The sequence below is a fragment of the Anomaloglossus baeobatrachus genome, chromosome 4 (genome assembly GCF_048569485.1).
Source record: "Anomaloglossus baeobatrachus isolate aAnoBae1 chromosome 4, aAnoBae1.hap1, whole genome shotgun sequence".
In the NCBI taxonomy this organism is placed as follows: Eukaryota; Metazoa; Chordata; class Amphibia; order Anura; family Aromobatidae; genus Anomaloglossus; species Anomaloglossus baeobatrachus.
In genome coordinates this window covers 519622082-519636144 of record NC_134356.1, presented here as the reverse complement: position 1 = coordinate 519636144, position 14063 = coordinate 519622082, and the positions used below count along the sequence as shown (strand labels likewise).

At 46.9% G+C, this 14063-nt stretch overlaps 1 protein-coding gene across 9 annotated transcripts in view; it reads left to right on the top strand.

Annotated features, from left to right (window-relative positions):
* The window catches only part of PPIP5K1 (diphosphoinositol pentakisphosphate kinase 1), a 316383-nt gene that overhangs the window by 182052 nt on the left and 120268 nt on the right, over positions 1-14063 (top strand). For all 9 annotated transcript variants that reach the window (XM_075345881.1, XM_075345880.1, XM_075345875.1 and 6 more), the window contains 2 exons: positions 5137-5253; positions 9401-9565. In XM_075345881.1, the coding sequence (XP_075201996.1) occupies positions 5137-5253; positions 9401-9565 (282 nt within the window). The remainder of the gene's footprint in view (positions 1-5136; positions 5254-9400; positions 9566-14063) is intronic.

The window sequence follows — 14063 nt, the reverse complement described above, 5'->3', positions numbered from 1 at the left end:
GATCAGGAATCCATTCCTGGAACCCCTCTCAACCTGGATACCCCTGATGGGGATGCCATGGTAAACGACCTTATCTCAGCCATCAATAGGCTGTTGGATATTTCTCCCCCAGCCCCTTCAGCAGAAGAGGCGGCTGCGGAGCAGGAGAAGTTTCGTTTCCTTTATCCCAAGCGTAAATTGAGTGCTTTGTTGGATCACGCTGACTTCAGAGAATCAATCCAGAAGCACGACGCTCACCCAGAAAGGCGTTTCTCTAAACGATCTAAAGATACGCGTTTCCCTTTCCCCCCTGAGGTGGTCAAGCGCTGGACACAGTGTCCAAAGGTAGACCCCCCGATTTCCAAACTCGCAGCTAGGTCCATAGTTGCAGTGGAGGATGGCGCTTCACTTAAAGATGCCAATGACAGACAGATGGACCTTTGGTTAAAATCTGTCTATGAAGCTATCGGCGCGTCGTTTGCTCCGGCATTCGCTGCCGTATGGGCACTCCAGGCTATTTCAGCTGGCTTAGCAAAAGTGGATGCTATCATACATCCAGCAGTGCCGCAAGTGGCGCACCTTACCACGCAGATGTCGGCGTTTGCGTCTTACGCTATCAATGCGGTCCTAGAATCTGCCAGTCGCACCTCAATGGCGTCCGCCAATTCGGTAGTTTTGCGCAGAGCCTTGTGGTTAAAGGACTGGAAAGCAGATGCTGGTTCCAAAAAATGTTTAACCAGTTTGCCTTTATCTAGAGATAGACTGTTTGGCGAGCCATTGGCTGATATCATTAAGCAGTCTAAGGGTAAAGACTCCTCTTTACCACAACCCAGAACAACCAAACCTCAGCAGAAAAAGTGGCAGCAGAGGTTTCAGTCCTTTCGAGGTTCGGGCAAGACACCATTTACCTCGTACAAAGGGACTCAGAGGACGCAAAGAAACTCAGATTCGTGGCGGGCTCACACGCGCCCCAAGAAAGCAAATGGAGGTACCGCTTCCAAAGCGGCTACCTCATGACTTCCAGCCCCCTCCCTCCGCATCGCCGGTCGGGGGCAGGCTCTCCCGCTTTTCCGGCATTTGGATGTCACAGGTCAAAGACCGGTGGGTGACGGACATTTTGTCTCGCGGGTACAGAATCGAGTTCAATTCTCGTCCTCCAGCTCGGTTCTTCAGAACCTCCCCACATCCAGACCGAGCAGATGCTCTGCTGCAGGCGGTGGGCTCCCTAAGAGCGGAAGGAGTGGTGATCCCAGTCCCTCCTCAGGAACAAGGGCAAGGGTTTTACTCCAATCTCTTTGTGGTTCCAAAAAAGGACGGCTCGTTCCGTCCTGTTCTGGACCTAAAACGGCTCAACAAACATGTGCACGCCAGGAAGTTCCGGATGGAAACCCTGCGTTCTGTCATTGCCTCAATGTCCAGAGGAGACTTCCTTGCCTCAATAGACATCAAAGATGCTTATCTCCACGTGCCAATTGCTACAGAACATCAACGTTTTCTACGTTTTGTGATAGGAGACGACCATTTTCAGTTCGTAGCTCTGCCTTTTGGTCTGGCGACAGCCCCACGGGTCTTCACCAAGGTCATGGCGGCGGTGGTAGCAGTCTTGCACTCTCAGGGACACTCGGTGATCCCTTACCTAGACGATTTATTGGTCAAAGCTCCCTCTCAAGAGGCATGTCAGCACAGCCTGAATGCTACGCTGGAGACCCTACAGTCTTTCGGGTGGATCATCAACTTTCCAAAGTCGATCCTATCACCGACTCAATCACTAACGTATCTTGGCATGGAGTTTCATACTCTAGCAGCGATAGTGAAGCTTCCGCTGAACAAGCAGCGGTCCCTACAGACAGGGGTGCAATCTCTTCTGCAGGGCCAGTTGCATCCCTTGCGGCGCCTCATGCATTTCCTAGGGAAGATGGTGGCAGCCATGGAAGCAGTTCCCTTTGCGCAGTTTCATCTGCGCCCACTTCAATGGGACATTCTCCGCCAATGGGACGGGAAGTCAACGTCCCTGGACAGGAAAGTCTCGCTTTCCCAGATGGCCAAGGACTCCCTACAATGGTGGCTCCTTCCCACCTCATTGTCTCAGGGAAGATCCTTCCTGCCCCCATCCTGGGCAGTAGTCACGACAGATGCGAGTCTGTCAGGGTGGGGAGCAGTGTTTCTCCACCACAGGGCTCAGGGGACGTGGACTCCGCAGGAGTCCATCCTTCAGATCAATGTTCTGGAGATCAGAGCAGTGTATCTTGCTCTACTGGCCTTCCAACAGTGGCTGGAAGGAAAGCAGATCCGAGTCCAATCGGACAACTCCACAGCGGTGGCATACATCAACCACCAAGGAGGGACGCGCAGTCGGCAAGCCTTCCAAGAAGTCCGGCGCATTCTAATGTGGGTGGAGGACAGAGCATCCACCATATCCGCGGTTCACATCCCAGGCGTAGAAAACTGGGAAGCAGACTTCCTCAGTCGCCAGGGCATGGACGCAGGGGAATGGTCCCTTCACCCGGACGTGTTTCAGGAAATCTGTCGCCGCTGGGGAGTGCCGGACGTCGACCTAATGGCATCCCGGCACAACAACAAGGTCCCGGCATTCATGGCGAGGTCGCGCGATCAAAGAGCTCTGGCGGCAGACGCCTTGGTTCCAGATTGGTCGCAGTTTCAGCTCCCATACGTGTTTCCGCCTCTGGCGCTCTTGCCCAGAGTGCTACGCAAGATCAGATCCGAGTGCAGCCGCATCATACTCGTCGCTCCAGACTGGCCGAGGAGGTCGTGGTATCCGGATCTGTGGCATCTCACGATCGGTCGACCGTGGTCACTGCCAGACCGACCAGACTTACTGTCCCAAGGGCCGTTTTTCCATCAGAATTCTGCGGCCCTGAACCTGACTGTGTGGCCATTGAGTCCTGGATCCTAGCATCTGCAGGATTATCTCAAGGAGTCGTTGCCACAATGAGACAAGCTAGAAAGTCGAATTCGGCTAAGATCTACCACAGAACGTGGAAGATTTTCTTATCCTGGTGCTCTGCTCAGGGAGTGTCTCCCTGGCCATTTGCATTGCCCAAGTTTCTTTCCTTCCTGCAATCGGGGTTAGAAAAGGGCTTGTCGCTCAGCTCCCTTAAAGGGCAAGTTTCGGCACTATCCGTGTTTTTTCAGAAGCGTCTAGCACGTCTTTCTAAGGTGCGCACGTTCCTGCAGGGGGTCTGTCATATTGTGCCCCCGTACAAGCGGCCGTTAGATCCATGGGATCTGAACAGGGTACTAGTTGCTCTCCAGAAGCCGCCCTTCGAGCCTCTGAAGGAAGTTTCCTTTTCTCGGCTGTCACAGAAAGTGGCGTTTCTTGTTGCGATCACATCGCTTCGGCGAGTGTCTGAGCTGGCAGCTCTGTCATCCAAGGCTCCTTTCCTGGTGTTCCACCAGGACAAGGTAGTGCTGCGCCCTATTCCGGAGTTTCTCCCTAAGGTCGTATCCTCTTTTCATCTTAATCAGGATATATCCTTGCCTTCTTTTTGTCCTCATCCGGTTCACCGGTATGAAAAGGACTTACGTTTGCTAGATCTGGTGAGAGCACTCAGAATCTACATTTCCCGCACGGCGCCCATGCGCCGTGCCGATGCACTTTTTGTCCTTGTCGCTGGTCCGCGCAAGGGATTGCAGGCTTCTAAAGCCACCCTGGCTCGATGGATCAAAGAACCAATTCTAGAGGCCTACCGTTCTGCGGGGCTTCCGGTTCCTTCAGGGCTAAAAGCCCACTCAACCAGAGCCGTGGGTGCGTCCTGGGCATTACGTCACCAGGCTTCGGCTCAACAGGTGTGCCAGGCAGCTACCTGGTCCAGTCTGCACACTTTCACCAAGCATTATCAGGTGCATACCTATGCTTTGGCGGATGCCAGCTTAGGTAGAAGAGTCCTGCAGGCGGCAGTTGCCTCCCCGTAGGGGAGGGCTGTTTTGCAGCTCTAACATGAGGTATTTCTTTACCCACCCAGGGACAGCTTTTGGACGTCCCAATCGTCTGGGTCTCCCAATAGAGCGCTGAAGAAGAAGGGAATTTTGTTACTTACCGTAAATTCCTTTTCTTCTAGCTCTTATTGGGAGACCCAGCACCCGCCCTGTTGTCCTTCGGGATGTTTTTTTGTTGTTTGCGGGTACACATGTTGTTCATGTTGAACGGTTTTTCAGTTCTCCGATGTTATTCGGAGTTAATTTGTTTAAACCAGTTATTGGCTTCCTCCTTCTTGCTTTGGCACTAAAACTAGAGAACCCGTGATACCACGGGGGGGGTATAGCCAGAGGGGGAGGGGCCTTGCACTTTTAATGTAGTGCTTTGTGTGGCCTCCAGAGGGCAGTAGCTATACCCCAATCGTCTGGGTCTCCCAATAAGAGCTAGAAGAAAAGGAATTTACGGTAAGTAACAAAATTCCCTTCTTTCCACTTCCAGGTTATGGCCCAACAGTGCTTACTGAAATCTTCAGTAGTTTAGAAATTCTGTAACCAATGCCATCTGTATGTTTTGCAGCAATAAGGTTGCTAAGGACTTGCGACAGCTCGCTGGTTTTACCCATCATGAGATGTTTCTTGTGTGGTACCTTGGTAATGAGACAGCTTTAATAGGACATCATTTGAATCAGCTGATATTAATTTTCACTAAGTGGCAGGATTGCTTTTTAATTACTGATTAGATTTCAGCTGGTGTCATGACTTTCCATGGCTTTCTGCACCTCTTTTTGGATGTGTTCAATACTTTTTCCTCTGTCATTTCTTATTATTATACATAACTTAATTTATGGACATCCATGGTTTGATTTCTTTGCCTGTGAAGATTGGATGGGTTGTTACCGACATCCGACTGGTTACCGACTGGTGAGAATTTCATGTCAGTCGCAGCTTTAGAAATATATTTACTTAAACAATTGGTGACATGCTCAATACTTATTTAAATAACTCACCCTAAGCAACCAAACAGATTTACTTTCTCTTTTTCCTAAAGTTCTTTGGAAAGTGAATACAGTTTGTGATTACATACAGTATACATTTACATAGTTTATGCGACTCTTTCTGCATAGTGATTCTTTTGAGTCCAGATACTCCCTGCTCGGGATTAAATTCCAGATAGACGTCATTAAATGTACCCTAATTATTCCTTCTCTTATCTGTTTCCAGGATGCATCTTCAGAAGAAAGATTTCATGTTGAGCTTCACTTCAGTCCAGGGGTCAAAGGCTGTGAAGAAGATGAGAAGGCCCCCCTGGGGTTTGGATTTCGTCCAGCATCTGCAGAAGTAAGACTGCCTTCTAAATTGAGCGTTACATTTTAGATTGCTTAAATGCATAATTTTTTATCCACTACTAATCTGCTCTTCACTACAATTTGTTCATATGCTGTCAAAAACCTATGGATCCTTCCGATTGTAAGAGATTACCCCACTACCCTTCATATTTCCTGACTTGTGCCCTTACTCATGTGTATTTCTTTCCTTTTACTGAGTTGTTTGCTTGGCTTACTGTGAACGTGGTCAACACCAGACTCTTAGTGTACATGGTCGCCAGGTTCCAGTAGCGAAAGTTACTGCATCAGCGTAAGCTCAGACAGTGCTTGACTTTGATGCAGGGACATTTTTACAGATCAAATACAGTGCCATGGTGCTGTATGGGAGGAGATAGGAGGAGGTAATAGAAGATTGCTCAGTGTTGTTTGGGCAGCGTGGCTCAGACCGAATGTACACACAGAAGGACCTTCCACTTGAGGTGAGGTAGCAGCAAGTCTCAACCAGCCCCTGTGAGACATGGCGGAGCTGAGTGACAACTGCTCAGTATAGTACCAAAGAGGACATCAGGCTGCAGAGTTGTGAAAATAGTCTTGGACATTGCTTATTTCAAGTTGGAGAACTTAATTCCTAACGACTAAAGAATAAATACCTTCCGGTAGAGATCTCCAAAGTAGTGCTCGAGCAGGTGACATAAAGGGACAATCCATAAGAACAGTACTTATTTTTTTTTATTTTTTTTTAGAATCTACAACCAAATTTTGTTTGAGAATTTTCATCTGTAACCTGTAAAATGTTCATATAGTGCGAAGCACATTTTATTGTAGTCTAAGTGAGTGCCTATCCAGCCCTTAAAGTGTAACCGTCGTTTTTAAATTTTATTTAATAAATCACAAGACAACGTGAAAATAAGCAGCTTTGTTATATATTTTGTCAGAGAAATTTGCTTCTTTCTCCACCAGGACTGATCTTTCATTTTCAAAATTCTCAGTTCATTGGTTTTATTTAATCGTATGAACGTATATCTTACCATCATATAAAAATAAACACCAGACAATAGACAGTGATTGAAAAATATCAACAGGATAAAAATCAAATTTGAATATCAAGATTTTCTATATATGCAATAGCGTTATCATTTACAATATAGAAATCCTTCTTGTCACCATGGTAGGATCTCAGGGGGCACTCCTCAACAATGTGCTGGATAGTTTGATGATCTGCTCCACAGTCACAGGTCGGAGAGTCATATTTTCCCCACTTATACATAAAATCTGCACAGACAATCTTGATGACCAAACAATCAAATTATATCTAGATTTCCTGGTCAGTATATCTTACCTCATAGTTCATTGGTAAAATTTGTATTCAGCGAAGACAGAAAGTTACAGTTAGGAGATGGAAAATGCTACTGGTAAGAGTCTGTGTAGAGGGAGAGAAAGGAGCTCTGCCTCTAGCTCCTCCACTCCCTGTCCTCTACATAGAATCTTATTAGTTGTGACTGCCATCTCCTATTGCAGTAATGTACTTTTATGTCTTCACTGAATACAGATTTTACCAATGAACTGAGAATTTTTAAAATGAAAGATCAGTCCTGGTGGAGAAAGAAGCACATTTGTCTGATGAAATATATTACAAAGTTTATTATTGTCATGTGTACTATTGATTTATGAAATAAAGCTTAAACCACCACTCCAGCTGGGAGGGGGTTCACCGCTAGAGTGGTGCTTTAAATTTAAGGTCCCTGCCCCCAGTCTTAATCACCTTCCGGCGCTTTCACCTTTATTCGGCGTTGCTTCCATTATGTGGCGCCATCTTGTGACCACAGCTTATGACTGTCCAGAAGTCAGAAGTTATGTCACAAGCCCTCAATACAAGTCTATGAGGACCAGAACGAGGTCATAAAGAGGCTCTCATAGAGATATATTGAGATGTGATATCTGGCGTGCTCCTTGAAACACTGGAGCTGCCGGCAGGTCACAAATCGCCAGAGACTGACTAGAGTGGCGTGGAAAACAGATGAAGATCCAGGAGGTTGAGTATAAGACAGAGGGCAGAGGACTTAGATTTAAAGCAACACTCTTGCAGTAAAATGAAAAAATAAAAAAAATGCTGGAGTGGGGCTTTATAACTACCGTTACTCTTTATAGAGACCATATTCTAATTCTATGCATACCTTTGTTGTATCCCTTCTAGTAGAATATGAAAGACTGTAGAAGAGGGTGACTTCCAAAGTCCACAATAAGTCAAGATGAATAGATTGCAGACAATTTTGGCAAACTGGACCTAGTGTGAATCCATACAGGTCTACAGCCTCATTTATCGACACCACTGTAAATCTGAGGCTTCTAATTAATGATTGCATTCATGCAGGTCTACAGCCTCATTTATAGACCCACTAATTCTGTGGCTTCTAATTAATGATTGAATCCATACAGGTCTACAGCCTCATTTTTGGACTCCTCTGTAATTCGGAGGCTTCTAATTAGTGATTGAATCCATATAGGTCTACAGTCTCATTTTTTGACTCCACTGTAAATCTGAGGCTTCTAATTAATGACCCTATTGAATTGCATAATCTCAGTCTAAGTTAGAAGCCTCTCATAGCCTCTCTCTATGCGTTTCTCTAGAAATGTTATACAAAGTTGTACAATTTTTATAATTGACCAAGATGTTTTGCCTTCATAACTAGGTCTAAAGACCACTTTACACACAGCACCCTGTAAAAGCACCCTCCCCCATCGGTTGTGCGTCACGGGCAAATCTCTGCCCATGGCGCACAACATCGTTAGTCCCCATCACACATATTTACCTGCCTAGCGACGTCGCTGTGACCGGCGAATCGCCTCCTTTCTAAGGGGGAGGTTCGTTCTGCGTCACAGCAGCATTACTAAGCGGCTGCCCAATAGAAGCGGAGGGGCGGAGATGAGCGGCCGGAACATCCCGCCCACTTCCTTCCTCATTGCCAGTGGCCGCAGGGACGGTGATGTTCTTCGTTCCTGCGGTGTCACACATAGCGATGTGTGCTGCCGCAGGTACCACGAACAACCTGCGTCCTGCAACAGCAACGATATTTGAGATTAGAACGACGTGTCAACGATACGGTGAGTAATTTTGATCTTTAGCGGTCGTTCGCGTGTTTCACACGCAACGACATCGCTAACGAGGCCGGATGTGCGTCACGAATTCCGTGACCCCCAACGACATCTCGTTAGCGATTGTCGTTGCGTGTAAAGCCCCCTTAAATTATAGTGATCAGTCAACTTTTTTGTTACTTAACTTGTAATGCAAAATGTTTAGTTTACAGGAATTTTCCACTCTCCAGCCACCAGACTTCCTGCTTGATAGGGTAAAAGGGAGAGCACTCCTACCTGAATTACTGGCCCAAAGTGTGCACTTTCCAATGCTGCTATGTGAGGCAGCTTTGCCACTGCAGCATCGGAGGAACTCTGTAGCACTGGAGCTGGCCATGCCAGGAGATTACAGTGATCCCGGCCAGCTTCAGTGCAGTGCTCAATAGAAAAGAGGTTGTACGCACTGCGCATATTCTGCTAGAATTTTTAGTCAGCAGTGGTGCCCAGTAATTAATGCAATTAAAAAATAAATAAATCACAATTTAAAGTATCAAGGGAGGAGGGTGAGTTATATTAAACTGTGGATTGGAAAGTTTCTTGCTTTTACAAGTACATTCCTATTATACCCTTCTTTGAAACTGGGAATAACTGTTTAAAAGTAATCTATCATTAGGTTAATGTAGCCTGAACCACAGGTAGCATGAATCATAGGCTGACTGTGCGATCGCAGTCTGAGATGTCCTACTGTAAAACATTTCAGTATTTAACAGAAAACATTGCATGAAAGATTAGCCAGTGGCTATAGGGAGAGACCCAATGATGACTGATTTCTTCCTACTTTTCTGCAGTTGATTGACAAGTCCTATATACACATTAGGTCTCTCCCTATGGTCCCAGGCTTTTCAAACGATGTTTCTTTGCAGCATTTCAGAGTAAAACATACCTAGCTGCAATCGCAGAGTCAGGTTGTGATTCAAGCTCCCCGTGGGTTAGGCAACATGAATCTAATGACTGGTGCCCATTATGGAATTTCTCTAAAGCAACATGGTAGCCCTGGATTAAGAAATGTGTTTTCCTCTCTACACCAGAATGAAGACAAAAAAACAGATCAAGGGAGTTTGGAAGACTTGACCAAGGCAAAAGGAACAGATGAAGTAGACAGATCTATCCTTATGTCACCGCTGCCTTCAGAGCCAATCGGCATTCACCGGAAATCGCCCCTTACCCGAGCTAGAAAAACTGGCTCCATGGAGGTAAACTCTTAGCAGAGATATTTTTGGTACTTTTGAAATGTGAAAATTATTGCCTGTTCTGCAGTTCCATGTTTCATAATGTAGATTCTGACCATAATGTAGATTCTGACTGCTTTAACCTTCTTATTTCTAAAAAAAACACCCTTACTGTCATAAAGAGAAATAATGCAAATCGATTAATTTTCATAAAACCTTATTCTGCTGCACCCAACCTACAGTAGTTGGAATTGTTTTCTGGAAATGCAACCAGTACTGATTGATGTGTTGTCATATCCTATTGTTATTAAAAAGGAATTATATTCTTTATGGGACAAGTTAATTTCAGGACTAGTAAGTGTTGTTCTAGTTAGTGTGCACAATCTTCTGTTTTTGCAGAACTATAAAAAATTATCTTTTGTTCTGTTGTGGGGACTTAGCCGAAATAGTTCCCAAGACGCTGTCAGCAGGGCATTGGGCTACAGAAAAGCGCTGCACAAAACACCGATATGACATGTAACTATTTCTGCACTATAATGTTGGGAACTCTTGCTCGAATGCAGTGAAATTGATATTAGAAAGCCGCCTCATTCTATACTTAGGTCAGTAGATATGCTTTTTTATTTCTTGTGTTGTGTACACAAATAATTAACAGAGGGCACTATACTCCAAGGGGATCACCCTAGGCACAAATATATGACAAGTATCCAAACAAGAAAAAATGAACTTTGCCAGGACAAGAGGATCACCCAAAACAGATTTATTTTATTACAGATACAAAAATTGCAAACACAAAAGGTGACAGTGCATATAACCTATGCTTCAGGGTTTAATATGTCTCTAATACTATCTGCTTTTTCCACGTGTTATAGCATGCACTCTTTGGCATTTTAAAGGGAACCTGTCACCACTTTTTTGCCTTATAAGCTGCGGCCACCACCAATGGGCTCTTATATACAGCATTCTAACATGCTGTATATAAGAGCCCAGGCCAGGGGTAGAACATAAAAAACACTTAATAATACTCGCCTAACGGTCACGCTGTGGTGGAGTGGGCCATATGGGCGTCTCCGTTGTCCAGTGCCGGCGCCGCCTCTTTCGGCCATCTTCGTCCTCCTTCTGAAGCCTGTGTGCATGACGCATCCTAAGGCATACACACTCGCCGGTCCCGCGCAGACGCACTACAATACTTTGATCTGCCCTACTCAGGCAATGCCGACGAGTGCGGATGACGTAGACATGTCATGCACCCCGGCTACAGAAGAAGGAAGACAAAGATGGCCGAAAGAGGTGACGCTAGCACCGGACAACGGAGACACCCATCTGATTAGAATTCACCGCAGCGCGACTATTAGGTGAGTATTATAAAGTGTTTTTTATGTTCTACACAGCGGCCTGGGCTCTTATATACAGTATGTTAGCATGCTGTATATAAGAGCCCAGTGGTTGTGTCTGCAGGTTATAGGCCGAAAAAGTGGTGACAGGTTCCCTTTAAGGGTCCATTGTCAGGTCCATGGGTTTCATGGTGGTGCCAAGAGTGGTGTCTGACCCCTTGATTTCATCCTGGGTCGATATATGGAGCTTTTTCATTTAAAGTATCCTATATTTGTTTATTGATCTTTATAGCGTTTTTGCTTCCATCCACATGGTATATGCACTCTGTCACCTTTTGTATTTGCAAGTGGGGTTGCTGTGTACAGGGGTTAAATGGCACCATATCATATATGCAGTTTGAGAAAGGCATGTTACTAGCCTAATAGCTTGGCTTTTTAAGTGTTTTTAATGGTATAGTTTTGATAGTGTGCTCTTTATTTTTTGTATTTTTTGCAGTTTTTGTCTCTGTAATAAAATGTATCTGTTTTGGGTGAAACTCTTGACCTGGCACATTTCTTTTTTTCTTGATTGTATACTTGAATCCTTGTGTTAGCGCTGGTTTGTGTTTGATTTAATTTTAAAGGCGTTTTCTGGTTTTAAACGTAAATGGACCAAAGTCTTGAACTCGTCAAAAATGACAAAACCATGACTTGCCCCTTCCGGCAATAGCTCCGACTTTCTGCTTCTCTTTCTTGACCGCTGCAGCCAATAATTGGGCTCTGTGATTGTCTGCTTTGTTTAGATGTAGGATGACAATGCTGTGGGCATTTCAATAAAGGCAGCAGGGAGGGAAGTGAGGCAGGCGTTTAGTGAAGGGTCTAACACTCAGCAAGGTAAACAGGCCGCACATAGAAAGCATTTCAAGTTGACAGACTTCATTCCTTGTTTTCGGTGATACCATTTTTTTCTATACAACGTTTTGTTCTTTTTTTATTCCATTTTTTTGTGTCCGTATAAGGCCATGTGCACACGTTGAGTATTTGGTGAGTTTTTTACCTCAGTATTTGTAGCCAAAACCAGGAGTGGGTAATAAATACAGGAGTGGTGACGTGTTTCGATTATACTTTTTCTCTGATTGTGGCTACAAATACTGAGGTAAAAACTGACCAAATACTGACAGTGAGGACATGTCCTAATGATAAAGCTACATTTTTTGCAAATTTTTCTTCATCGTTCCTTATGGGAGACCCAGACCATGGGTGTATAGCTTCTGCCTCCGGAGGACACACAAAGTACTACACTAAAAAATGTAGCTCCTCCCTCCTAGCATATACACCCCCTGGATAACCAAATATAGCTAGTTCAATGCTTTGTGTTCAGGAGGCACACATCCACACATGCATTCTCATCTGATTTTTGATTTTAAAGAGTTTGAAGAAAAGCGGGTCCAAGCTGGACCCTTGGCATGTCCCTTCTCACCCCACTGTGTCGGCGGTGTTGTTAAGTTTGATTTCAAGGCTGGAGCCTTACATGCCGCGCTCCTTCACCATCCCTCGGGCTCTGGCTTGAAGTGGGAGCCAGCACGGTTCTCACTGCTTTGCAGGAGACCGGTCTCCATCCGCAGCCCTTTCAGGACCCTGCTGGACGGAGCACTCATCCCTCAGGGACCTGGCCCTGCGTCTCACAAGCTAAGTATTGAGACGTTATTGTCAGGGGGGTCCCTTGCACTTTAATGTTGGGGAGGGTGTGTTATGTAACCTTTGTGACATTTCCGGCCGGTTCTCCGGTTTTCACCAGAGAACCGCGCCGAGGGTGCCTGCGCGCCAGCCGCATTGTAAAATTTAGGCCCCGACTTCGGCTGCGGCCTACTTTCGTTTTCACTGCCCCTGCATGTCAGTCATGCAGAGGGACAGTGCGGCGCCGCCCACTGGCCGTTCAGCACAGGGGAGGACACTCCTCTCTGAGGAGATGTTTCCCTCCCCTGTATATCTCCTTGGCCCTCCGGTTCCCGCTCTTGGACTAGGCCCCGCCCCCCCTCCTCACTCCGGCGCCATTTTATCAGCGTTCTCACACTGATCGGTGCTGGCTGCTGCATCTCTGCAACCTGTCTGGGGGTCCGAGCTGTGGGATCCGGAGGGCACACAAAACGGTCTGGTAAGCCACAACCTCTGGTTGTGGACCTTCTTATACACTCTCTGGAGGTCATTCTGAAGGAGTGTGTTCTTTACTGCAGAGCCTCCACCTCAGCAGCATGTCTCACACTAGGAGCAAGGCTGCAAGGCTGTACTCAATATGCACTGCATGTAAGCTCATACTGATTGAACTGAGCACATATCCTCATTGTGATGCCTGCTCTAACATGGTGGTGCCTCAGCCTGGAGTCTCCCCAGTGGTCCCTCCGGCTGCTCCGGCTGCTCCGGCCCCGGTGGCTGAACCCCTGGCTTGGGTAGAATTGTTTTCTAAGTCTATCTCCCAGTCCTTTGCCGACTCCATGGGACAGCTGTCCCGGACTCTGCTGACCATGCATCAGCCCCCTTCTCAGGGCGCCTCTGCTGCTTCGGCTCGCTCTGCAGAGCTCACAGAGGATTCTTCATCTGCTCCCAGACCCCGTCCTCCTAAAAGGAGACGCAGGGTCCCCTCTCCTTCCTCGTCCCGCGGCTCCGATTCACGAGCTGACTCGCAGGACGAGGAGGATGTCTTTACTGGGGGCTCGGACGCTAGCCCAAGTCCACTCTGACCCCGACCCAAAAACTCACGTACCTAGGGATGCAATTCGAGACTCTGCCGGCACTTGTCAAGCTGCCCTTAGTCAAACAGCAGTCCCTCCATCTGGCGGTGCGCTCTCTGTTGAGGCCCCGCCGTCATTCCATCAGGCACCTCATGCAGGTGCTGGGTCAGATGGTGGCGTCAATGGAAGCTGTTCCCTTTGCCCAGTTCCATCTGCGTCCTCTGCAGCTGGACATTCTCCGCTGTTGGGACAAGCGGACTTCTTCCTTGCACAGGTTGGTGGCTCTGTCGCCACAGACCAGGAGCTCTCTTCAGTGGTGGCTTCGGCCCCTCTCTCTGTCTCAGGGACGCTCCTTCCTGACCCCGTCCTGGGTGATCCTCACCACGGATGCCAGTCTATCCGGCTGGGGAGCAGTATTTCTCCACCACCGAGCATAGGGCACTTGGACTCCGTCCGAATCAGCCCTCTCAATCAATGTGC